General features: G+C 47.5%; 1 protein-coding gene across 3 annotated transcripts in view; it reads right to left on the bottom strand.

The window, feature by feature from the left end:
- Positions 1 to 24,229, bottom strand: part of GALNT13 (polypeptide N-acetylgalactosaminyltransferase 13) — an 89,658-nt gene that overhangs the window by 28,926 nt on the left and 36,503 nt on the right. For all 3 annotated transcript variants that reach the window (XM_021399120.1, XM_021399121.1, XM_021399122.1), the window contains exons 5-9: positions 16,174 to 16,340; positions 14,887 to 15,094; positions 14,247 to 14,417; positions 8,171 to 8,288; positions 3,261 to 3,441 (exon numbers count right to left, since the gene is read on the bottom strand). In XM_021399120.1, coding sequence (XP_021254795.1) covers positions 3,261 to 3,441; positions 8,171 to 8,288; positions 14,247 to 14,417; positions 14,887 to 15,094; positions 16,174 to 16,340 — 845 coding nt within the window. The remainder of the gene's footprint in view (positions 1 to 3,260; positions 3,442 to 8,170; positions 8,289 to 14,246; positions 14,418 to 14,886; positions 15,095 to 16,173; positions 16,341 to 24,229) is intronic.

The raw sequence follows: 24,229 nt of genomic DNA, 5'->3' as shown, positions 1-24,229 counted from the left end.
CAGAGCAGCTGATGAAATGCTGGCTAGGAAGCCGAAGATTGGACATCCAAGATAAAAAACACTGCTGACAAACGTTGTCTGCTGAAACCCTGGAAATTGCAAAGGTACCTTCCAAAGGGACTGCAGAAACTCCTTGCTAATGTAGCAGAAAATAACCCGTTATTCCTGACCGAGACACCCGTTGCAATGGAGAAACTTCAAAACGCGTATTCATCTGACCCTGGACACAGCAGATGCAGTTCAGGACAGAGCTTCAGGACGGCTGCTGCCCCCAGAAATGCCAGCATGTTTCCAGACTTTCTAACCGGGCACTTTCTCCCCAGCTGAACAGTGAGATAAAGGTGAGTTCAGACGATGACACGGCAGCGCTCCCTGCTCCCCAGCCCATGGAGCAGCCCTCCAGCACCATGCCAGAAGGCTGCCTGGCCGAGCAGTGCCTGCAATGCTCCAGGGGAGCCAGCAGCTGGGAGGGCTGCCGCCTTCACTCGCACCACCCAACGTACTCCTCATGTCCACTTCCACCACTAAATCCCCTCTTCAAAATGCACTGGCACAGGTATGACTTCCTGCACAGTTCCCACGGCATTCCGCAATGCACACGCTCTGATCAATGGAAACAGATCTTTCTTTATCAGCGGCCGCTGCTGCCCTTCTGTAACAACATCTTCAGAAAATCAAATCTGTATTTCAGCTTTTGACTGCCCCGCATTTTTAAGCCCTCGAAACGAGGCAGTTCAGCCACCTAACTCACAGACTTCAGAGATCACCTTTCTGACAGTTCATATCCTGCAGCTTACACACCGCTCCCCACAGCACTGACTTTCAGAAGGCGATGCCCGTTGTACTCTGACCTGACCGAAGCCGTGGAAGCCCCTGGGCAGTTCCCTGCCATCCCACCCTCTCAGATGCCTACATTTGCCCCCCCAGAAGCTGCCAATCACAAGGTCCTCCGATGCCATTTTTTCTGTAACTCATTTGTTTTCTCTAAAAGCTTCATTCTCCTCCGGAAAAGACTTTCTCAAGTTAAATATCCCCAACAAATATTTCAAACCTTGCATACAATCCGTGCAGCCCAAAGAACGCACTAAGCTATTGTATTGGAGCACTGACACGTCAAACCATCCAAGGAGCAGACCAGGAGAGATCAGGAGCGGAGGGGATTGCCCCAGTTTTGCAGATACTGCTTAGAAATAGCCTAGCCTGCCACAGGTAGCCTTGTATCAGACTGATTTGTTCGTGTCCTTTTTATTTGCACTGTTACGCCCAAACCTAACCTTTTGCTCAGCACTGAATTCCCCATTCAACGCAGAATACTGCGGTAGAACTGTGGTAAGAAAGCATAAAAAAGCCAAGGGCAACTAGGGGAGTCCTGCTGTAATTAAATGGACTGATTAGAAGACTCTAAAACCAAAAGCAATGGAGGAAAGAAAAAACAACATTTCCTTTTCCTTAAAAAAAAAACCAACTACACAGCAGGAATTTCACCTTGCACTCTTCTTGAAACTGGAATTTTTTAATTATTCTCCCACGTGTGTCATGATTCTAGTCACATTTAAATGCATTTTACTAAAATCTCATTTTAAATGTATTGTATTTTAAACAGCCCTTAGCTTGGTATTTCTGGAGCTTCAGCTCCTCTAAAGGCATTAAAGCAGCTAACTCCTCCCCAGCCCAGCAAAGGCTGCTGCCCAGGCAGAAGGCAGAGCAGGCAGTGCCAGCCCCCCGGATGCAATGAATGGGTAGTACCTACATACCTCATCCTCACAAGAACATGTACATTTTCAGGGTCAATTATTAGAAAAGCATTTATAGTTCAAGAAAAACGCGACAGGAATTTGGTATTATGAGACTGCACAAAAGCAGAACTTAATAAGGGAGGGCTGAATAAAAAGAATGGCTAATCCGATGGGAGAACCTTATGACTTGAACTCTACTGCATCTTTTATCGGTTTTGAGTTCACTTTTGTGCCATCTTAGACATCCATTTCTCAGTGGGATTTTTTGTGTCTTTTTTTTCCTTCCTCTTACAGGGAGCAGAAACCAATTACATTGGTAACAGTCAAATCTTCCATCACATACCGTATTCTTTTACCTTGAATTGTGTAGATATGATTACCAACTACAAAGGGACACAATCCTGCCTATTTCACACAGCTCACTTTCCATATTTAAGAGGATCTGTTAGTGCTGCTGCTTCTCACTCACATTATACGATCTTGCTGCATGCTGCTAAATCCAGAGGGAGGGAAATCCATAGGGCACTTCCCTATGGTGTGGCACATAGGCAAATGCCTGTTCAGCCAGCTCTAGGAGTGATGACAAAACACCAATGGCTTTAATAAGAAGGGCTTCCACAAGGGAAGGGGGGGAGTCTCCATTCCTGGAAGCGTCCCACAACCATGGGGATGTGGCACTGAGGGACGTGGGCAGTGGGCATGGTGGGATGGGATGGGTTGGGGATCCTAGAAGGCTTTTCCAACCTCCATGGCTCTGTGATTTTAAGTATGTTGGCCAGAAAAGGGCGAGTCAACAAAATGTATGCCCACAAACAACCAACAAATAAGTCAGCAGAACTAGTAACAACTGTCATGGAGAAGGCTCAAATTCGGTATTAAAGATAATACCCCTGAATTTGATAATGAGCTCGAAGAAGAACACACTAAACATCTGTGACTGTAGTACTTGACTCTCCACCCAAGTCATGTTAAACGTCACCCCAGGGAGGGGAAGAGAGAAGGGTAGGACACTAGGGCAAGTAAGCACTGCCCTTCACCTCTTGGTGAGGAATACCCAGGATAGCATTTATTTTGCTAGCACTAATATCACATATCAGCACTATTGCTGCTATTACCCATGGCAATCCTAAATCTGTTACATCTGGTGCTTCAATAAACCATTATAAATCATTTATTTTTCAGTGTTTGTGAAACTGTACTAGTGAAAGTCCTTAGGTGGACTCTGGTAGGCAAACGTTGAAACTGTGCAGGCGACAACTACCAGAAAGCAAATCTACATCTATCCGTGCACCTTGGGATGTCACCGGAGAGTCACTGTCACCCCATGACCTCAGAACAGAGATGCAACCGAGGCTGGACAGGGCCCTGGGCAGCCTGAGCTGGTGGGGGGCAGCCAGCCCATGGCAGGGGTGGGGCTGGGGGCTGTGAAGCCCCTTCCAATCCAACCATTCTGTGGTTCTACAATCTTTAAGGTCCCTTCCCCCATCTATAATGTCATTATACATTCAGAAAATAATTTCTTACCTGGGGATATTATATAGAAGAAGTCTTTAAACTCATCCATCCAGACCTCTGCCAGCCTCCTGTTGTTCTTGTTGATGACATGCCCTGTGCCACCAGGGAAGGTGTAAGGGGTTGCTTTACGGAAGACATGGCCAACGTGTGAGCATGTGACAATCTCAAGGGAGCCACCACACTGCCAAACCTGAAACGAAAACATGTAGAAAAGGTTGACTAAAGCCAGTACAAAACACGAAAAGCTTATAGCAGGAAGGACTCTGATGGGTTAGCAGCTATCTCCTGATTTATTCAAATGGGAATTTCAAACTCAAGTTAAAGGGGAGCAGTAGGGATTTAATTCCCGAGAGCAATCAAAATGCATAAACTTTAACTACAGCGTAAGAAGCTTGTGTGAATGGCACAACTGGCTATTTGATCCTATTACATAAACATGTACAAACCACTGCCTTAGAAAGGAGTAATCCTGTTCAGGTTTTCAAGTGTTTGAACGCTAACCATGTATTTGAGTTTTGCAGGAATACATAATATTTAAAGAAGCAGAGAACTTTTACGATCTATCAACCCACGTCTATATTTTTTAAAGCAGAATTGAGTCCATGACCACACTAGCGAAGGCACAGCAGACCTTGGTTAATATCACCAACAGATATAGAAAGCAACAGAACAAGAGGCACAGGCACCTTGAACATCACAGACAGATGTCCCCAAATCTAAACTCTGAGCAAGCTTAGTGCCTTCAATACGTCTGCACCAGTATAAACAATCCTTTAATCCTGGGCTTAGCACCCTGCTGGTAAACGAGGTAATGTTCTTCTGGCAGCTCAGCAGCCTTGGTTTGACATACATCAGCTCGTGCACTACCTGCAATCTGCTCTGCAGCCTCCTGCCTCTCTGGGTGCTGGGATAAACTGGAGAAGGAACTAAAGAGGTTCCAGGTCCAAATTGGCAGAACCAGCAGCATAACGCAGGCAGCTGGCTCCTGATGTGTACGGGGACAAAGGAGGATTCCCAAGGGATGCACACAGGGTTACTGAACTTGGCTGTCCTGACAATGTCAATTCCTCAAGGCTCCCCCTGCACCGAGGCTCACTGACAAGTTTTGGCACTGACAATGGTACCACCAGCTGCCCACTTTGTTACCCAGGCTCACCTCGCTCTTTGTGTAGGCCTCCTGCTAAGCAGAGAGAGGGGGCTAAAATCCCCAATACCTCTTCCTAATAAGAAGCAGGGCTTAAGCATCGTTTGGTGTCTTCAGAACGCCGGTACAGCCTTGTAATTAGAGCTCCTCGACACAGACATAACAGTTACCATAGAAACTTAATGCAGATTTTATTTAATTAGGGCTAGATCCTTTTATATAATTTCATTAGTATGCTAAGTGATGTACTCTGTTGGGATGAGCAACGACAACATCAAAATATTCTCGTGTCGAACATCTTGTGTTTTGCAGCTCGGTGACAACCAGTCAGCTCAGGTGAAACTCTGGGTCGGCCAAGCAGGGCTCCCTTATTAACCCCCAAATAGGCACTGCTGCTGTATATGCACAGCAATCCCCTACACAGGACAGCATCGAGCACCAACAGCTCTAGGGACATTCTAACCTCTGTCAGCTCCGCCATCAGCGCTCTCGCAGCTTGGCCCTGACCTCCCCTCCTGGCAGGAGATTCCTCCCACGCTAACGCTTTCAAATGTGTGTTCTGTACATCTTGAAGCGTATTTTTGGCTGCCCTTGTTACAATCTGCTAGTTGTCATAGGGATGCGGATGAACCTGCACGCCGTGCAGAAGAAAAGGGCTTCCATTTTTTCAACATTACGGGGAAAAAAAAGCAACCAAAAAAGCCCACAACAAAACCAACTTTCCTCAATACTCACTGGTAAAAACGACTCCTCTCCCCAAGCTCATAGTGGCTAGAGCTTGCAGGGTCGCATCAGTTTGGCAAGAGTATAGACAAGATACACAACAGCATGCAATTAATCACTCTTCAACGCGAGCTCCTATCTGCCGACGTAATTTATCCCATTTTAAATACAGGCGTTAATTATTTAAAACTACCTTTCGATCTCAGGCTTCTGGCAGTCATTCCCATTGCTGCCCAAAAGGAGTGCATTAAACTCCACCCCGTTTCTGCACAGCCCACCTTTGAGATCCTTTGCCCCTTCTGCCATTCAAATCTCTCTTGCACACCCACAGATTGAAGCCATGCTACAATATCCCCAGTGATTTCTGCAGCCAGAAAGTTAACACTTGAGCACCAGTATCTTAAATGAGTTGAAGTTGCTGGCTGCTGTGCAGTGGTGCATAAGGAATAGTTAGGAAAAAGCCTCTGATGCCAATCCACAAGACCTCCATACTGAGACTGAGTCAGTGTACTTGGGATATTTTCCCCCACACAGACACAGAGGTGTGTTTTCAGTCTCGTGTTTGCAACATGATTAGAACCACAGAGCCATTAAGGTTGCAGGAGACCTCTCAGATCCCCAAGCCCACCCACCCCACCATGCCCACTGCCCACGTCCCTCAGTGCCACATCCCCCAGCTCTGGGACACCTCCATGGACGGTGACCCCCCACTCCCTGGGCAGCTGTGCCAGTGCCTGACTGCTCTTTGGAGAAGAGATTTCTACTACTATCCAGTGGGTCCCTCTCCTGGTGCAATGTGAGGCCGTTCCCTCCCATCCTATCACTGGTTACCCGGGGCTTTACACACCCCAGCAGCACTCAGCCACACAAAAACCCACTTCTGATGCCACTGCACTCTCGAAGATAAGACAATGCCACAAGCACGCGACCCCTCCAGCCCCACAGTCACACCCCATGGTGGCCATAATGGTCTCCCTGCCATCCAAACCAACAAAGGTGCTAAGCTTGCTTACCAAACCACAGCCAAACACATTCTCACCCTTGCAATTCAGCAGTCAGAAGCACAGCTCTCCCACACCATCAAGCTGAACGCTGGCTGCTGGTGGTCCCTTGTCCCTTCTGCTGCATGGCATGGGTGTTCTGCAGGCAGGGCACTGTGCTGGGCTACGAGCAGCTACACAGCCCTGCTCCTTGCTCCCTCACTGGAAGAACTGCTGCAACAGTCAGAACTTCAGACATTTCAGACAGCACGTACGGCCCATCAGTATATCACACTGCTTAGCAAATACGCACACGGCTGCATCCCTTCTGCATCTCTAACATTCACAAGCAAGCAAAAAACAAACAGCACCTTATTCCTCTTAGAGCACACACTGGCTCCTTCCAGCCTTGTTTTGGCCAACTGTGTCCTATTTGGATATTTTTTAAGAATACACCTGTGTATACTTATTTCTTTTTACCCGATTATTTTCAATGCGCTGTCCTAAGTTAGAAAAGCTCCTTTCTGTCTATCGAGTTTTCAGAGCATTCTCTGGTCTGGAAAAAAAACCATGAAGAGAAGATGAAAAACGTTCAAAGAATTCCACACAACAACAACAAAAAAAATTATGGCAAATATTCAAGAATAAGTGATGTTTTCATTAGTCTGGCAGATTTCTGATCCTTGGCTGCACGAGAATCCTGCCAGGACTATTTTTGCTTTTTTTTATTATTATTATCTTTTTTTTTTTTTTTTTTCCCTCCAAACTGCTGTCATTAAAAGCCATCCTGCAGAGCGGATCACGAAGGACAGCTGAGCAACGAGCAGCAGCTCTGCTAACAGAGGAAATATCGATCCACCCTGAAAGGAGGGAACTCTGTGCAGCAGCGCACAGCGCCAAGAAGCTTTACTGGAACGGGGCAGGACGGGAGCAATATCAAGGCACCGCTGTAACCAGATCCAGAGCTGTCTGCACTTAGGGCTGGCTCCCACCCTAGCAATGCCCTTGAACTAAGAGTTACTTGCTGCACTTCCCTTGCTTCGGGGACACAGGAGATGCTGGGGCAGCGCCCTGGTGACCGCGGCGTGCTCTGCTGAACGTATGCTGCTACACACTCATGCATCCCGCATGCATCCAAGGAACATTTTGGAAGGCTGTGCACCAAGAAAGCTGCAATCTGATTTAAAACATCAGCACTCAGAGTGAGTCTCTCTACCCCTTCGTTTTTACTGGGAAGTGAATGATGTGTAGTTAATAGAAAACGGCCTGAAAATGCTTTCAGCTTCTCAGCTGATCTCCTCTAGAAAATATCTGCCCGACAGAACTCTTCAAAGCCGGCTCTGTCAACAGAAAACATTCCTCCAACCAACTTTGGCTGAAAAATAGAGAGGATAAAAAAAAAAAATGAAAGAACATACCCAGTGCAGTCCGGTGGGTATTGGACAGCTGTGACAGGTTTTATTTTGCATACTTACTTCAAATGCAAAAACTGTGATCCATCACAGACGTCAAAAATCATTTCCAATATCCTCGCTAAAAATTACTCATCAAAGACTCCGTTTTTCAATTTTCCTTCATGCCTAAAGGGCAATTACTAAATGCATTTCACTCCATTGGGTTTTGCTGGTCCTGGACAACGTTCCAAGCCCTTCCTGCAGGCAGTGCCACTTCCCATGCAGCGTAAGCACCGCGGCCAGAACTTGCAAGTTCAAGTCAACGTACGCTTGCAGAAACACAGACGTGATTTCTTTTTTAAACTAGATGCATTTATACCTTGTTCATGTCAGTTAGCATTTGCACCATCTCACGGAAAGCCTCGCTTTTTCAGACAAAAATGTATTATGATAATACGTACCATCTCAGATAGTGCAAAGGAAAAGTTTCCAAACAGTTACAAAATGTTTCATGCAGTGCAAAGGACCAAACACTGTATTGAGACATCCCCAAATAGCTTCAGCATTACAATTAACCCGCCACTTGCATGACAGCTAAAACAGAGCGGCCCTGACTGCAGCATAGGAACTGTTACAGCAAAACTGTGTTGACAGAAAATGAAGGAAAACGGCAATTACCCTAAAAGACATTTCAAGATTCTCGCCACCCCAGATATCCATTCCTGCATCGTAAGATCCTATCTCTTCAAAGTAGTTTCTGTCAATAGAAAATAGGCCACCAGCCATAGTAGGGGTCCTAGTTGAAAACAAACAGAAAAAAAAAAAAAAAAAAAAAAAAAAAAGAGGAAAAAGAAAAGAAAAGAAAAAATACCTTTTGAAAGACACTGTGGAATTCATCGCGTGATACTACAGCACACATCTCCTCAGACATTTTGACTATCCATACATTCTACGCACAGCAACTTCAATACAAAACACCACGACGCGGTTCCCCGGCTCGCTGCGTGCACTGCGGGCTGACTCCCTCCATTAGCTCAGGAGCATTGCAATGGTAAAGTGGATGGAATTTTGGTGCTCGGCATCCAGAGCAGCGCCTTAAATCCAATCTGAGATGCTTAGTGAAGGGAGTTCAATGCCTTCGCTTTGCCTTAGAGGAAGACTGAATGTGCATAACCTTACCGGGTGTAATCTCTCCTAACAGGATTAGGGATCCTTAAAACAGCCAAATCCCGTCAGGGTGCAACTCCTCCTGTAATGCTGCCCTGCTTCCCCACCGATGCCTGCTCTAGGTTTTGCAGCACCTGATGCCTACACCCGGGCCAGGAGCACAGCCCCGTGCCCCCCAGCCTCGCACACGCAGGCTGGGAGCTGCTGGGACACGGCCCTGCCACACGGTGCTGGGTGCCCACGGGACAGCATGGCCCAGGGCGCTGCACCGAGCAGCACTGTGAGCATCCGCTGCTCCCGGCGCATGAAGGCCTCTGTGCCCTGAACCCGCACACAACACCACGCAGTGCTGCGGCTGGGGGGCAGTGGCTGGAAAGGATCTGGGGGTGCTGACCATCAGCCAGCACCGTGCCCAGGTGGCCAAGAAGGACAACGGCATCCTGGCTTGTGTTGGCAGCAATGTGGCCAGCAGGAGCAGGAGGTGATCGTGCCTCTGTACTCAGCTCTGGTGAGGCTTCACCTCAGGGCTGTGTTCAGTTTTGGGCCCTTCACTACCAGAAAGATGTGGAGGTGCTGGAGCGTGTCCAGAGTTGAGCAGTGAAGCTGTGCAGGGTCTGAGCACAGCCCTATGGGCAGTGGCTGAGGGAATGGCATGGCTCAGTCTGCAGAAGAGGAGGCTGAGGGGAGACTTCACCGCTCCCTATAACTCCTGAAAGGAGGCTGGACTGGAGGAAGGGGGGGCTCAGCCTCTGCTCCCAGGTAACAGCGATAGGACAAGAGGCGATGGCCTCACCATGCACCAGGGGAGGGTCAGGGTGGCTATGAGGAACAATTTCTTCTCCAAAGCGTGGTCGGGCACTGGCACAGCTGCCCAGGGAGTGGGGGTCACCATCCCTGGGGGTGTCCCAGAGCCGTGGGGATGTGGCACTGAGGGACATGGGCAGTGGGCATGGTGAGGTGAGCTGGGGGATCCTAGAGGCCATTTCCAACCTTAATGGTCCTGTGATTCTATGACGTGCCAGCACCTGCACCTCTGCCCATCTAAAGCGCAGCTTCCACACTTAATTTATTTGGTGACACCTTTATGCAAACACTGGTATCAACCAAGCTTCGAGGATTTTTACAAGACACAAGTCAACAAGAACAGTTCGTGTGCAATTCAAGAAAACTAATTTAACAGAGTTGGAAACCTGTCTGCAGTCGGTTGCTGAGTGAGCAGGGGCAGCTTGCAACCCCAAGCTTACCAGCACTGTCTTTCTATTTTCCCCCTGTGCTCCCAGCTCAGCTCATTCCTGCCTGTCCCCCCTAGCCCAACCTTGCCAGGCTCCAGAGCTGGAGTGCTACCACTGTGAAATGTGAGAGGTGAAAGACATTCCTATGATTGGTTACTTACTGTATAAGTCTATGCAAAAATTATTCAAAACGAAAGCAAAAGCAGACTCAGCACTTGGTTTACTCACAGATTCAAACTTCTATCATGGATTAGAAGTCTATAAATCTATCAAGAATTACTTAAAGTGATACCAAAATGGTGCCAGCACTTGGTTTACTCACACACCTGAAAACTGGCCAAGCAATCCACAAGCACTCGGAGCAAGCACGTGTCCAGTGCTGCAAGAGCAAACCTCAGCTCCTATTCTAGCTGCAGGTAACTGCCCTGAGCCAGGTGAGAATTGCCACTGCCCTAAGCAGAGCAAAGCCAGCCCCTGCCCTTCCTTATCCTTCCTTTGCTCCCTCCCCTGGAAGAAGGCTGTTTGCCTGACTGCTATGAAACGTTCCATTCTTGCAAAGACCCAGCGCTGAACGATTTTTGAATGATGCGACTGTCAGGATTCTTCTGAAATGCTGCAGGTAAAAGTTGATGAAAAACAAAACAGAGTTTCCCTACCTGCTTGCTAACCGGACTTGCAAGTGCTGAGTTTCAGGCTGTAAAAGCGAAGGAACCATTGTATGCCACAGAGTGTTAAATAACTGAGGTGCAGCAGGCAGAGCTCTTCTTTGCTAAGTAAATTTAATGTTGCATAAACAGAACTGCAGAGCTCTCACTGTAAAAACAGCTGAAACAGTAATTTTAGCAAGAGGGAGCGTTTCTGCAGGTTTTTTTTCACAGTTTTGTGCTTATTAGTTCTACTTTGCCTACTTGGGAGTCACACTAGCAATACGGAACTATGATTAATGCTAGCCATCATTCCAACCCATTTCTCATTTTATTTTGGAGACAGGTCTGCTTTTCCTTTCTGTGACTGTGAGCAGCAAGCAGGATTCCCATTCCCATGCTTGCCCCTTTGCCTTCCTATAGGGAAGAGCACAGCACACATGTGTTTAAGCCCTGCTCTGCTGCAGCCCAAGGCCCTGTGCAGCCACATGGATTCTGCTCCCAGGCAGCCCTACAGAACAGGAGGCTCTGCACTTCAAGTGACGTGTTTTGCAAAGGTCTCTAGCCATGTACCAAGTGCACAAACCAGGTGTTACTCCAGAGACAGTCAACAGAAATGACAGCATTTAGAGTGTAGGAACAAGACAAAATCTTTGAGGTACATTAAAACAGCAATGAGCAGCAGCAATGGTCCTTCACAGCTTGTGCAGAAGCATCACAAGAAGAAAGTAAGGGGAAAAGTGCTAGGGGCTGAGGTGTGATGGCCAGCAAAGGAACAGTGCACGTGCAAGCAGCCACATCAGAATCCATTCTGTCCGAGGCAAGGTGATGCTCATCAGTATGAGAGGCACCCATGAATTCTCACTGTTCTGTTTGCTAGAAATATGACAAACAATCCAACTTTTCTAATAGATTCCATTAAGAAAGTGCTTTTACAGCCGTACTGCGTGACAGGGAGATGGAGGGTTTTAATATCAGAGTCACTGCATTAATTAACCTTTTCCCATCAGTTCCAGAGATTCCAGCAAGGACGGATATTTCAGTGGGCTGAAATATCTGATCTGTGAATGGAAGAGTTTCTTTAATTCCTTAAGCAAACAAGCTCCGCATCCACTAATTAGAAAGGATCAGGTACCTTCTTCTGAGGATAACACACGCTCTGTGCTTAACTCCCCCCTTGGGACTAATGGTCACAGCGATGGCTGAACCCCATTCGTGCCAGCTGATGATCTCTTGGCAGCGAGCTACTCTGATCTTTCCATTAAAGAATGTATATACAGTACTCAGATATACACAAACAACACATTTGATATAACAGAATTAAAAGAATCACAGCACTGTTGGGTTGGAGGGACCTCACAGCCCCCAGCCCCACCCCTGCCGTGGGCTGGCTGCCCCCCAGCTCAGGCTGCCCAGGGCCCATCCATGGCCTGGGGCTCCTCCAGGGATGGGGCACCCACAGCTCGGGGCAGTGCCAGGGCCTCACTGCACTCACAGGTTGAAAATGTCTAATCTCCATTACGGTATTAAATCTAAAAAGTCACAGTAGGAATTTATCATCGTTATTACGGCAGGTAAAAATTGGAGTAAAACACTTTTTCTGATTACATGGCTTTTTTAGTGTAATAAAATACAGAATTGGAGTGCAATCATTATATTACGCATGCAAGCACATAAGTCATTGATCTTTATGTATTTTGTGCTTATTCCATTGATTGCAATGAAAAAATGTGAATGCACAAATATTCGATCTACATGAGACTGAAATAATGTCATAGAATGGGGAAAGCAACGTAAAAAAAAAATGAAGTCATCATCTTGTTTCCAAATGGTTGTTGTGAGTTTGGCTTTTGCTTATTTTTGGCCTCTCATCTTTAGAATAATCAGGTAGCAGCATTTGCCAAAACCCTTCTGAACTCAGCTGAAATATTCCACTCGATCTCATTAGATGCAGAGTTCACTTTTGATGAAGTGAATCACAAGATTCACTTGTGATTCCGACACCTCGAGACTGATTTACTGCCGCAATCTCTTGGACTGCTTTTGACAAGCACTTCCAGATAGCAGCCAGCACTGAAAGCAGCCGATGACTTATTAGATGTCATTTCCCATATGAAGACTGTTACACCTCTGCTCAGTGTCCACCAGCTGCCAGTGTTTCCAGGAGAAATCTCACAGACTAGCTTTGACCAAAAAGTCTCCCCTATGTGTTCAAAGGGCACCTGTGCCTAAAAGCTAACAGCTTGCGTCCCAGGCAGCCCAATTACACCACCCCTGGAGCCACTGCCTCCCTCTCAAGTACTCCTTACAGGGATAATTAGAGGACATGCTGCATTGTTCATTAACCTCTCACCCTTCACTAACACCCATCTTCACCTGGAGAGCTCCCAGAACATCAGGCAATCACCAGCTACTAGCCAGTGGGGAAAAGATGAAAAGCTGCTTTGCTTCAGTAATTGTAGGAGTCAGATACATGTACGATTCTGGATTAACTCTAAGTACTGCTTCCTTTCAAGATAAGGAAATAAGAACTTGGATCTGCCCGTCCTTCAAAGCTTCTCCTGTCAGTGAAACGATCAGCACGGAAACAAAGCCAAGGGTGCGAGGGGGGAGCAGCCGGGGCAGTGCCAGCCAGCACAGCGTGAGGCCCTGCAGCTCGTTATGGCAATTAACGCTATGAACTTAACACATGCTTCAGGTTTAACTGGGTAAAGAACGGCAAAGCAAGGTGGTTCCCAGAGATGGTCTGAGGAGAAAGAGATTTAAAACATCCAGCATTTCCCTGACCCCAGGCTCTGAAGGAAGTGAAGTGACAGATTTTGGCTACTTCCAGTATCAGTAGTTCCTAAAAGCTTTCCTGTGCCCACGCTCTGCCTTGCCTGGAAACTCAGTGAAGCTTTGCTGGGAACTGCCGTCCCCTGAGCTGCCTCCCTCCTTATCTGCCTGATGCCCACAGTCAGGGGCTTGCAGGACTGCAATTCTTTCCACTTCATCATCTCTCTTAGACAGGTTGGAAACCATTACATCCACTTGTGAAAGCGTTTTTTTTTTTTTAATGTTATTCTTTCAGTTTTCATGAAGATCACAGAAGCTATTAGAGCTGAGCAAATAACCCATGGCAGGGAATGTATTCAATTTGCCTGGTTTCAACATCACTTAACATTTTTCTGGACGTTTTGTTACAGACCTTGGTTTCAGCAATTAGATGAAGGAGGTCAGGACAGCTCAGAGAAACTCAGGACATACTCTTAGATCATTTTTTACTGGGTGTGCACTGTCATTATGGTTATTTTATAAGCAATAAGTAGGTACTTCAAGAAGCGCAGATCATCATGACCAAATGCCTGGATTAAATGTCCAAGATTTTGCATTTCAGAAATATGTTCCAACATTTGTTTTAAATTATGGGAACGGTAATGTCTGCAAACAAGTTCAACAAAGCTACTTGCGGATAACAAACGCAGAAGGAAGCTCAATACTTAGGAAGCAGGCATTATTTTGAATTATTGAATGTTCTAAAGGAAATATTGACAGAGTTTTCTCAGCTCTGATAACTACATTGCAGCACTAAGGACAAGGCAGATGCTGGTGTTCTCCACCACCGCTATGTGATGTGTACTCTCCAATACTGCAGCAAAATCTTCAGTATTAAATATTATTATCTACCTACAGCAAAGCCAAACGCCCCAGTACTCTGTTTCCCCTCCTTACCTTACAGGCAAGGTCCTGTCCCCTTTCCTCCTGTCCATCTCTCTCTGGGGCACGGGGTACCAGCGGAAGTTCAGCTTCCAGTTGAACCCTCCATAAGTCATGTCTGACCCAGCCATGTACTCAAACGTGTCATCACTGATCACATCGATGATCGGGCATACAACAGTCCTCCTGTAAGAAAAAAAAGCTCCGTTCAGCAGTGCTCTGCAACAGGACAAGGGGCAATGGGCACAAACTGGAACCCAGGAAGCTCCATACGAACATGAAGAAAAACTTCTTGACCTTCATGGTGGCAGAGCCCTGGCACAGCTGCCCAGGGAGGTGGGGGAGTCTACTTCTCTGGAGATATTTGTACCCATTTGGACGCCTTGTGTGCAGCTGTTGTAGGGAACTGCTGTGGGGGTTGGGCTGTGGGGGCTCCAGAGATCCCTTCCAACCCCTACAGTTCTGGGGTTAAGTAATTTAAACATAAATTTTATAGAATCCTGTATCTTCCTGCAAAATAAATCTTTAAAAAGTCTTCTTTTTCAGATCAATGAATGCTTGGCATTTTCACAGCTTTAGCAGCACAGTGCTCGAAGGACGGCCCAGAGTCCCAGCTGATGCTGCAAGGATCTGCTGTCCCCTGCCACCCTCTCACCTGTCCTCCCGGATCCTGGCCAGCAGTGGCTCCAGCCAGCCACGGGTGCACTCGCAGTGTGCATCCAGGAAGGTGATCACCTGCCCCCGGGCAGCTGCTGCCCCCCGCAACCGCGCACGGATCAGCCCTGACCGCTGCTCCATCCGCAGGATCTTCACCGGGACCTCCAGCTTCTTCACGTAGTTCTCCAAGGAGGCCTTCAGAAATTCTGCCGCAGGCAGCGGGGGAAAAAAAGAACAGAAGAACATTATTTGAGGGTGCTGAGGCCCTGGCACTGCTGCCCAAAGCTGTGGGTGCCCCAGGCTATAGATGGGGTCCTAGGCAGCCTGAGCTGGGGGGCAGCCAGCCCACAGGTGGGGTTGTGAGGTCCCTTCCAACCCAACCCTTCCATGGCTCTATGATCTTTCAGGTCCCTTCCAACCCAACCACTCTGTGGTTCTGTTATAGCTAGGTTCAGCAACTCCTGAGGTCTCCAAATACAGCTGCAGAACACACATGTCATGCTTGGCCCTGCCAGGTTGCTGGCACAGCGCAGGAAACACCTCCTGTCACATTTAGAGTTTTTCTGAAGAACAAGAGCAGAGCTACAGAGGCTCACGCTGGAATTCAGCTCAGTGCAGCCACAAAGCACACATCTGTGCATGCACACAATGACCTGAGCACCTCAGGAAAACAGCACAGAGATAAAAATCTTGAATTAAGTCACAATCAGTTTTCTGGTAATAAATCAGCAATCAGAAATGAGTGTAAGATAATTACGCTTCTGCTCATTTGTATATGGCTTAATATGAATACAGCTATTTTTGATAAACTGCACCATTTGAGCCCTCTAGGACTACTCAATTTGTTGCTCTTAGAAAAACTGAAGTCCCTTGGCTAAAGCCTTCCTCTGCCTTTGGGCACAGAGAAATAACAATCCTATTTGTTATTGAAGCAGGGAAAACCAGGACAGTAACTAGTGTTAAGTTAGTACTACATGGAGCAGAAGTGAAGGATGGCTTGGCTTACACCCTCCTTGCATTGAATGGCTGCAACTGGACGTTGCATTTACCATTTATGGTAAATTTATCTGCATGTTTGCCATTTATATGGCATTTATCTGCATGTTTGGCTGCACCAGGAAAAACTGCTCATCGCTCCATCCATTCCATTTATGGAATACAATTTTGGGAATGCAGCAAAAGAGAGACCAAAAGAGAGATGGGGGAAGGGATTCTGCCTTTTGCAGCCACACGCAGTGACAGAGCGCAGCACAAAGGATGGCTCATGGCTTCCTGCAGCACCCACCCCTCTCACTGGCATCGTCAACCAGGATGATCTCGGCGAGCAGGCGGCGCGGCGAGCGGGCGACCACGCTGTGCACGGTGCGCAGCAGAGTGCTCCAGGCCTCGTTGTGGAACACGATGACCACGCTGGTGTTTGGGAGCTCGTCGGGGTACACTTTGGTCTTGCACCTGCCAAAAAGTACAGGGAAAAAAAAAAAAAAAAGAAGTTAATCCAGAGTCCTAAGGAGCTCTACCAACAGGAAGGTCTGAAGGAATTTGCGTATGCATGAATGCTTGAGGAGGAGCTCCTCCAACACATCAAACCTCTCTGTTAAGAGCCAGGAAAACAAACGATCCAGGTCCCTGCAGCAAAGTCAGCTTGTCTGTATGGTTTCTTTAATAAATACAGAATCATAGAATGGCTTGGATTGGAAGGGACCTCAAAGATCATCGAGCTCCAACCCCCCTGCCTCAGGCAGGGCCGCCAACCTCCACATCTAATACCAGACCAGGCTGCCCAGCACCACATCCAACCTGGCCCTGAACACCTCCAGGGATGGGGCATCCACAGCCTCTCTGGGCAAACATCACCTACTATAACAAAACTTATTTTAATCTCTTCTTCTAAACGACTGCCATTTAAAAAAGTACGTGAAATTGTGACCACAACTTTCCAAATGTGAGGTGATAATACAGAATACTGAACATCACTGCTTTCTGCAGAAGAGGCAAAAGGTTCACGAGATAGTCACTGAACACCAGACCTGACTGCAAAAAGTATGGTGCTAACAGCAACCATACAGATAAATGCACATGGATGAACACATATGTAAATATGTGCACACACAGAGGTATGTAATGGTCTAGATATTACTTTGATGAAGACCACTTGAGTCTGCTGGTAACCATCCCACCTCTGCGACTTCAGCAATCTCATTAATTGTGTCTAGACAACAATTACGATTTAGATGCAGAGTTCGTATAGAAAAAGTTCACTACTTGTTACAGATAGAACAAAGGGAAATGGTTTCAAACTCAGAGGGTAGATTTAGGTTAGCTATAAGGAAAAAGGCTTTTACAGTGAGGGTGGTGAGGCACTGAACAGGCTGCCCAGTGATGTGGTTGATGCCCCATCCATGGAGACTTTCACAGGCCCTGGGCAACCTGACCTAGCTGTGGTGTCCCTGTGCACTGCAGGGGAGCTGGACTTGGAGACCTTCACAGGTCTCTTCCAACACTAAGGATTCTATGATTCTCTATGATCATCCATGACAACAGAGGTGCCTAGAAGAGCAGAAGCACAGCAGGACAGTGCGTCCAAAATCAGACATTCTGAACTGACTTATTTCCAAGGCACGCTGAACAGGTATACACAAAACTGGCATAAATTCTGCTTGTCCTATAATTCACAACAATCACTTTAATTATATTCAGAACAGACGCAATTTTGGAAACTGGGAGAGATCTGCTGCAGGGGATTGTGTTTAAAAATGTCCAGACACGTGCATTAGCAGCAAAAGGACAGGACACGAAGGGGCAGCTATTTCCTTGTTTGTGGCTAACCACTAACTTTGATCACAAAATCACAGAACGTCCTGAGTTGGGAGGGAGCCATGAAGTGTGAAGTCCTCCTCCTCTGACAGCCCAGGCTCCATGCACAGCACCAGGCCCTGCTGCTCATCCCCCCTTAGCATCCCAGACACTTCCATGCTGGGATTATCCCCTCTGGGGGAGGTTTATTCAATTTCCAGATGACTTCATTCTGCTGCTTGGCTATGTATAGTTTCTCGGGTACCTCAAGTGATGAACTGGGATTTGTTGATATCTGGTCCGCCCATCAGAGACTAAATTAAATCTATTCACTTGGCTTAATTTGGGTCATTTGATTTCAGTAGAAAATGTAAATGCATGTACTTTGTCTACATTATGGTATTAAATCCATACTTCAGTAGATTACTGCAGCTCTCAGCCCACCCAGAGGAGCATTTAGTCTACTCCAGGTGGCAAACTGGGCCCCATGCTGACCTCCACTCCACAGAACGCCGTCATCAAATCAGAAAGGTGCTCCCAGAGGAGCAGTTCTACAAGAAACTCAACTTTCTTCAGCTTTCTGGGAGTTTCTGGAAACACATTTGCACAAGTGGAGGGCTGGCTGTGCAAAGGGGAGGCCAAGAGCAAGGCAGCACCCAGGCAGCAACACTATGAACAAAGATGAATTTGGGGGGTCATTATACTTGTGCTTTAGCTATCACTAAGGTTTTCGTACACTTCTTGAGCTCAAGGGATAGTTGATGTTGCATCATGTTTTATTTCTTACAGAATTTTCACAGAAACATGGAAGGGTTTGGGTTGGAAGGGGCCTTAAAGGTCACAGAACCGTGGAATGGTTGGGCTGGAAGGGGCCCACCAGCTCAGGCTGCCCAGGGCTTGTATAGTTTTTCACCACAGGATATCAGTGACCTAAGGACCAAATTTTAAATAAGCAGCTGCTCTGGAGCTGGCAAACTGCACAGACAAAGTCAGTAGTGCTTGCTAATTGATGAGTGTAACAGAGGTGATTCCTGCACTGGCTGCTGGGATAACCTCCATCCACAAGCATCGGTCCCATGGTGAGAACATTCACTGCTTGAATTCAATAATTCCACGAGCTCACTGACCTGTTGGCTACCTAACACTTGCAAGATGCCCATGTGTCTCCCACTGAGGCAACGTGCTGCTCCTCCCTGGGTCCTATGCCAGCATCCAGCTCTAGAAGCTAAACAAGACATGCTACAGCCGTGCAGCAGGGGTACAATCTCCACTGTCAGCACTGCTCACCTGGAGATGTCTGTAGGCGTATGGAGGATAAAACCTTCCGCTTCCCCTCACTGCCATCACCGCACTGACTCACACTGCACTTTTTCTGCTTCAGGAACACACAGCTCACCGAAGGGAACACAAAGGTAAGCCATCCACTTAGCTCTCCACCCCACCCCAGCGCTCCTCACAATGCTCACTGACTGTTACCGCACACCAGCGCTGGCAAGACTTCCCCAGAAACACTGGTTTTCCTTCTGCACTCATCAGATGCTACTTTATGAATACGCATGAAGTAAATACAGCTGTTTAAATGCAGGAAAAACACATTTTCCAAGATCAGTAACATGGAAACAGTGAGACTATTTACCATCCTTCCCGTCGGCTGTGTGCAAATTACACGAACGTGAAGGGCTGTGCTGTGATTTTTCTCTTCCAGAATTACATTGAGGCTCTCAGGAAAGAAAATCAAGACAGAAAATCATGCACGAAAGCAAAACACTTGGAGGGAAAATGAGAACGTAACTAGTAAATAGGATTTATTATGCACTACTTGTGCATTAGGGAACATAAAGAACTGCGTTAAATAGATGTAGTTTATACAAGCCGCGGGATTTTGTTGATTATTTAGTCATTACCCACTATCAGTTTCCATTACTGAGAATATGAAGGTGAAAACACATAGAAAAAGTGTGTAACTGGATGTTGGTGTGATCCCTGATCACGTTTTCTAGAAGTTGCACTGTGCAGTACCACTTGGCCGCTCGCAGTCAGCAACGCTTCAGCTCTACAGAAGCAGTAACATCTGCACTAAGAGAATCCTGCTGCCTGAAACACAGCTCTCTCCTGTATACAAGACCTGCAAGGGGTGGAAATTTAAACTGCTATGAGGAAACGCACGGTACGTCGCTCTGAGCAGCAGAACATCATGTTTGAGTGGCTGCCTGGAACAGGAGACTTGCTTTAGGCCTGAGCTGTCACCAATCCCCATTGCAAACCCTACCTCCGTGGGAGCTGCATGGGATCTGCTCCGGAGTGCCAGGAGGAACAAGCCATTGCCACCTGCTCCATCCTGCAGTCAATAAATTTCACTTGAATCGCACCAGTTCCTGTTTTAAAACTGAAATTTATGCAAATGAAAGGTAAATAGGAAATAACTGAAAAGAAATTTATTTCACTTAAGAGTGCCAGGATTGCAGGCGCGCTGTCTCACTGAATTTTATTGTATCAATAAGCTCCAGCGCCAATCAATTTTTATATGCAGCAGATGAAGGATGTGAAGATGCATGAAAATTGTTTTCTGGTGTTTCATTACGGAGTACAAGCAGGTTTGCACTTGGTAGGAGCAACCCTTCGCTCATCCCTCCAGCTATCGGCGTTCATAAAGCTTCAGGCATAGCCCTGAATATCAAATATTCCTCGGGGATTTTCCACCCCGAACTCTGCTTTGAGATTTCTAAAAATCACTTCCGAAGTCGGTCACTAAATGCTCAGAGCCATCTTCATGTTTGAGGAAGGCCACAATAACACAGCACAGCATTATTAACAGCAAAGAACCCCCAGTCAATACCGCAGATCTGCTGCCCTGAGCCTCCCAGCACACAGCTCAAGGGATTTTCACCTTAACTCCAAGTGGGAGCATCAATACCCCCACAAATCTGAATGCAGCAGCAGTTATTCTCCAGCGTGCAGCTTAGCTCAGGACAAACCTGTAATGGAGCTCACAACAAACCAGATAAGGCTTTCCTGGATGGCTTTTCATCATTAGCTTTGCTCCATTTCCAGCTCTACTTTTTACGACAGCATTGCCAAATCTGCTCCACCTTATATTCACCAGGCTAACCTCAACCTTCCACTACTTTTTAACGTATATCTTCAAAATATTTTAGCAAGTATTAACTTTGGATCCCCAAATCTCTCGCTCACACCTGCAGTACAGGAAACAAGACACAAGCAAATCCCTCCCACTGGCCAATGCATCCGTCCCAAACTGCCTGGTGGAGCGGACGTACCCTGATGCTAATGCTCTGTGTAAGGGCCTCCTGGAGCTCTCAGTAACAAGGGGAATTCTCTCTGCATGCAGTATCAGAGCACAGGAGTCAGCAGGGTGGGACAGCTGCCCACAGAGACACGGTTGAGAATCACACCTGCCCTTACCAGATGGGCACAGCCCCACTGCAGCCAGATGCCCGCTGGGATGCAGCCGCAGCTTCTGCCACCTGGCCAGGGCAGACCCTTTAGTTCTGGATGCAGTTAGTATGGGATGTCTGCTGCTCTGGTCCTACAGCAACCCCATTTATGGACGTAGCCAACGGCACCACAAGCAATGTCATTACGTCATGAAGCAGTTATTAAGGAAGCATATGCTCCACAGAGACAGAAGGAAGCCAGGACAGCCATCCCGGCACAGACACCAGGCAGCACATGGGGCACAGCCCTTGGAGCACAAAGACCTGGCCAGCAGGCAGGGGCACTTCACCAAGCCCAGCGTACCATCCCTTCTCTCCAGCAGCACGTCCACCCCTTTGGTACTGAGAAGTTTCACCCATTTCCAGAGGAACAACAGTAAGCTGCTTCGACTGAACCCTGCTGTACAAACACAGCCCTGCTGAGCACTCACACTCACTCCTGCACATAGTGCTCTGCTGCTGGTGCCTGACCCTGACTGCCTCCCCTCGTGCCTGCGTTCTGTCACACCGAGCAGAGCAGGCTTCCCTTGGCACGCATGTAACATCCTTATCTCTGCACTGCTTGCTCCGTGCCAAGACCACAAATAACTGACTGTCCTCACGACAAAGAAATCGGAGGAGCGGCATTTTCCGCTAAGCGGAAACAGAGCAAAGCCAAACAAAGCAAAGCTCTGGTCCCCCATGGGGCTCTAGGAGCAACCCAAAGCCCGCCCGTGAGATGTGCTCCAGCAGCCTGAGCACGCCAGGCAGAGCTCAGAGGTCTCCCTGCATCCCTCACCCCCTATCAGAGCTACGGCACCACGGCATCTTTAAATTCAGCAGCGATCCCACATGTAAAGACCTCACGGAGGCCGCTGCTGAGTGGTGGTGTGGGAAGCTACGAGCTCAGCAATTTGGAAGAAGCTGATGAGACTGCAGGCACTACAGCAGGGGCTGCGGGCACCTCCAGAGGCACAGCTGCTAACTCTGACGTTGGGAATTGCCCTTGATGTTGCACAGATTACCCGCAGGCACCTCTCCTCCCTGCGGGCAGCCACCCCAGGTAATTCTCCCTCCACGTACACAAGGGGGAATAATTCCTAACGTGTCATTCACAAACGTTTTCCAGCTGAAAGCACTGATCGATTTCTCTCTGACCTACCTTGTTTATGGATGGTTTAGAATTTCTCTACGCATAACTTCATAATCACAGCAAAATATTTAAAAACAAGTCAGCTTTTACAGCAGTGAAGCTGCAAGCAGGTAAAACCTGAACGTTCCTTTAGTGACCACCACTTTGAGCTGGAAGAAGAAATAAAGCAACGCACGATGGCACAAGACAAATGGATTAGATGTAACCACGAGAAATCAAAATAATTTGCTCTCCCTTACCAGGGATAGATTGGATGAAGAACTAGTGGCAGCCTCAACAAAACTCCCACCAAGGAGTGGGAGGTCCCTCCCTGCCCAGGCACAGGGTTGGAGGCACTGCAGGATTTCTGCAAGCAGCAATGGCTGCTCCCGCTTCGTCCAAAGCCCCCTCCCTGCTCTGAGCACACAGAGCCATAGAACAGCCAAGGCTTTGGACTGGAAGAAGGCAGCACAAAACCATAGCCCCACGCTCAAGCCAGAGCTACAGTTTAGAAAAAGGTGAGGCTAAGCAAGTCGACAATGAAAGCACTGCTTCTGCTTATCACATTTCGTAACATGCCCTTTTTAGCAGAGGTCTTCTACATGTGCAATGACCATGAGACACAGATATGTGTTCTCCCTCACCTTTCCCACTGAGAAACGCCAGAATCAAGTTTCAGCAGCTCACACTGCTGCCAGGGCTTCGGACAAACCAAGTCACCCAGCACCAAGTGACCACCGGATCCGCAGCGTAACGAGTGCCACAGCAGCAGCTGAGCACCTTCAGTCCTCAGGAAGCGTGCTTACTGCTTACTGTGACTATTGCCTGAGATCTAATAACAGATTCTCTTGCTTTCATCAGAAGTCAAGCGGCGTTGTTGGGGTGAGTCCCTTAATATTCCCAGGTATCCATAAGACGCGGGCAACGAGGCCAGCCAGATCCGAGCACGGCCCACGGCAAGCTGCCAAGGATAAGGCCAGGAGCATAAAGAGCATAAAGGCCAGGAGCATAAAGATTACTCCTGCAGGTATTCCAGCAGCCCACAGCCCTGCCCAGGCAGCTGGATTCTGTGCATCACCTGTGACGTTGTGGTTACTGGTAACGGGCGCACCCAGGACTGCTGCTTGTATAAAAGGTTCTCCAGAGCAGAAAAATGAAAGCCTTTTTCTTATGAAAGCATGTTTCTGATCAGAAGATGTATGCTCGTAAGCACAGACACAGCACCACGGCTGACTTCAATCAAACTTCCCATGATAAGGAAACCTGATTATAATGGTTTAGCAATTTGTAGAACAGCACACTCAACTTATTCCTTCAGAAAAGACTGAAGATAGATTTCCTCCCGCTGGAGAATACGCTCAGAAACAAAATTACACATTTCTACGTTGAATTCAACTGTTTTTAAAGTTTAATCAATACCTACTTCAAATTAGACCTGACATTGATGAACATCTTCGGGCTGCCCATTACCAGCACAACTCGGGTCGTCGGCTGCGATTCCTCGGTGCACTGAGCAGGCACGGTGGGAAGCAAGAGACTCAGCCTGAGTGCCACCGAGCTCATCAGCACCCAGCAGCAGGGCTAGTCCTGCCACAGAGAACTCCCAGGCTCTGAATGGAAAGCTGGCCTCTGTAACATCGACCAGGTCTGGTGTCAGCCACCCAGCACACATCTGGAGCGTGCCTCCAGGCCCCAGCAACACAAGCAGGTCTCGCTGTCACACACTCAGCGCATTAGCCATAAAAATGTATTCTTCCCTACGAGCAAAGCGTTATAAATGGCGTTCAGAACAATTTAATCCTCCTTAAAGACAGACCATGCAATGAAAGCATCTGTCAGAGGAGGAAAACATGAAGACGCTTTTTTTTTTTTTTTCTGAGATCCTAAAATACTTTGTCTTCTCAATGCAGATAGATTATGAAAGTTTTTCTCATAAAAGAAACGCACGTAGGCAGATCTGTCTCAGCACTACACAGCTCATC

Source organism: Numida meleagris, chromosome 5, assembly GCF_002078875.1.
Source record: "Numida meleagris isolate 19003 breed g44 Domestic line chromosome 5, NumMel1.0, whole genome shotgun sequence".
In the NCBI taxonomy this organism is placed as follows: Eukaryota; Metazoa; Chordata; class Aves; order Galliformes; family Numididae; genus Numida; species Numida meleagris.
Note: the sequence above shows the minus strand (reverse complement) of the source record. Positions and strands in the feature narration are given on the sequence as shown.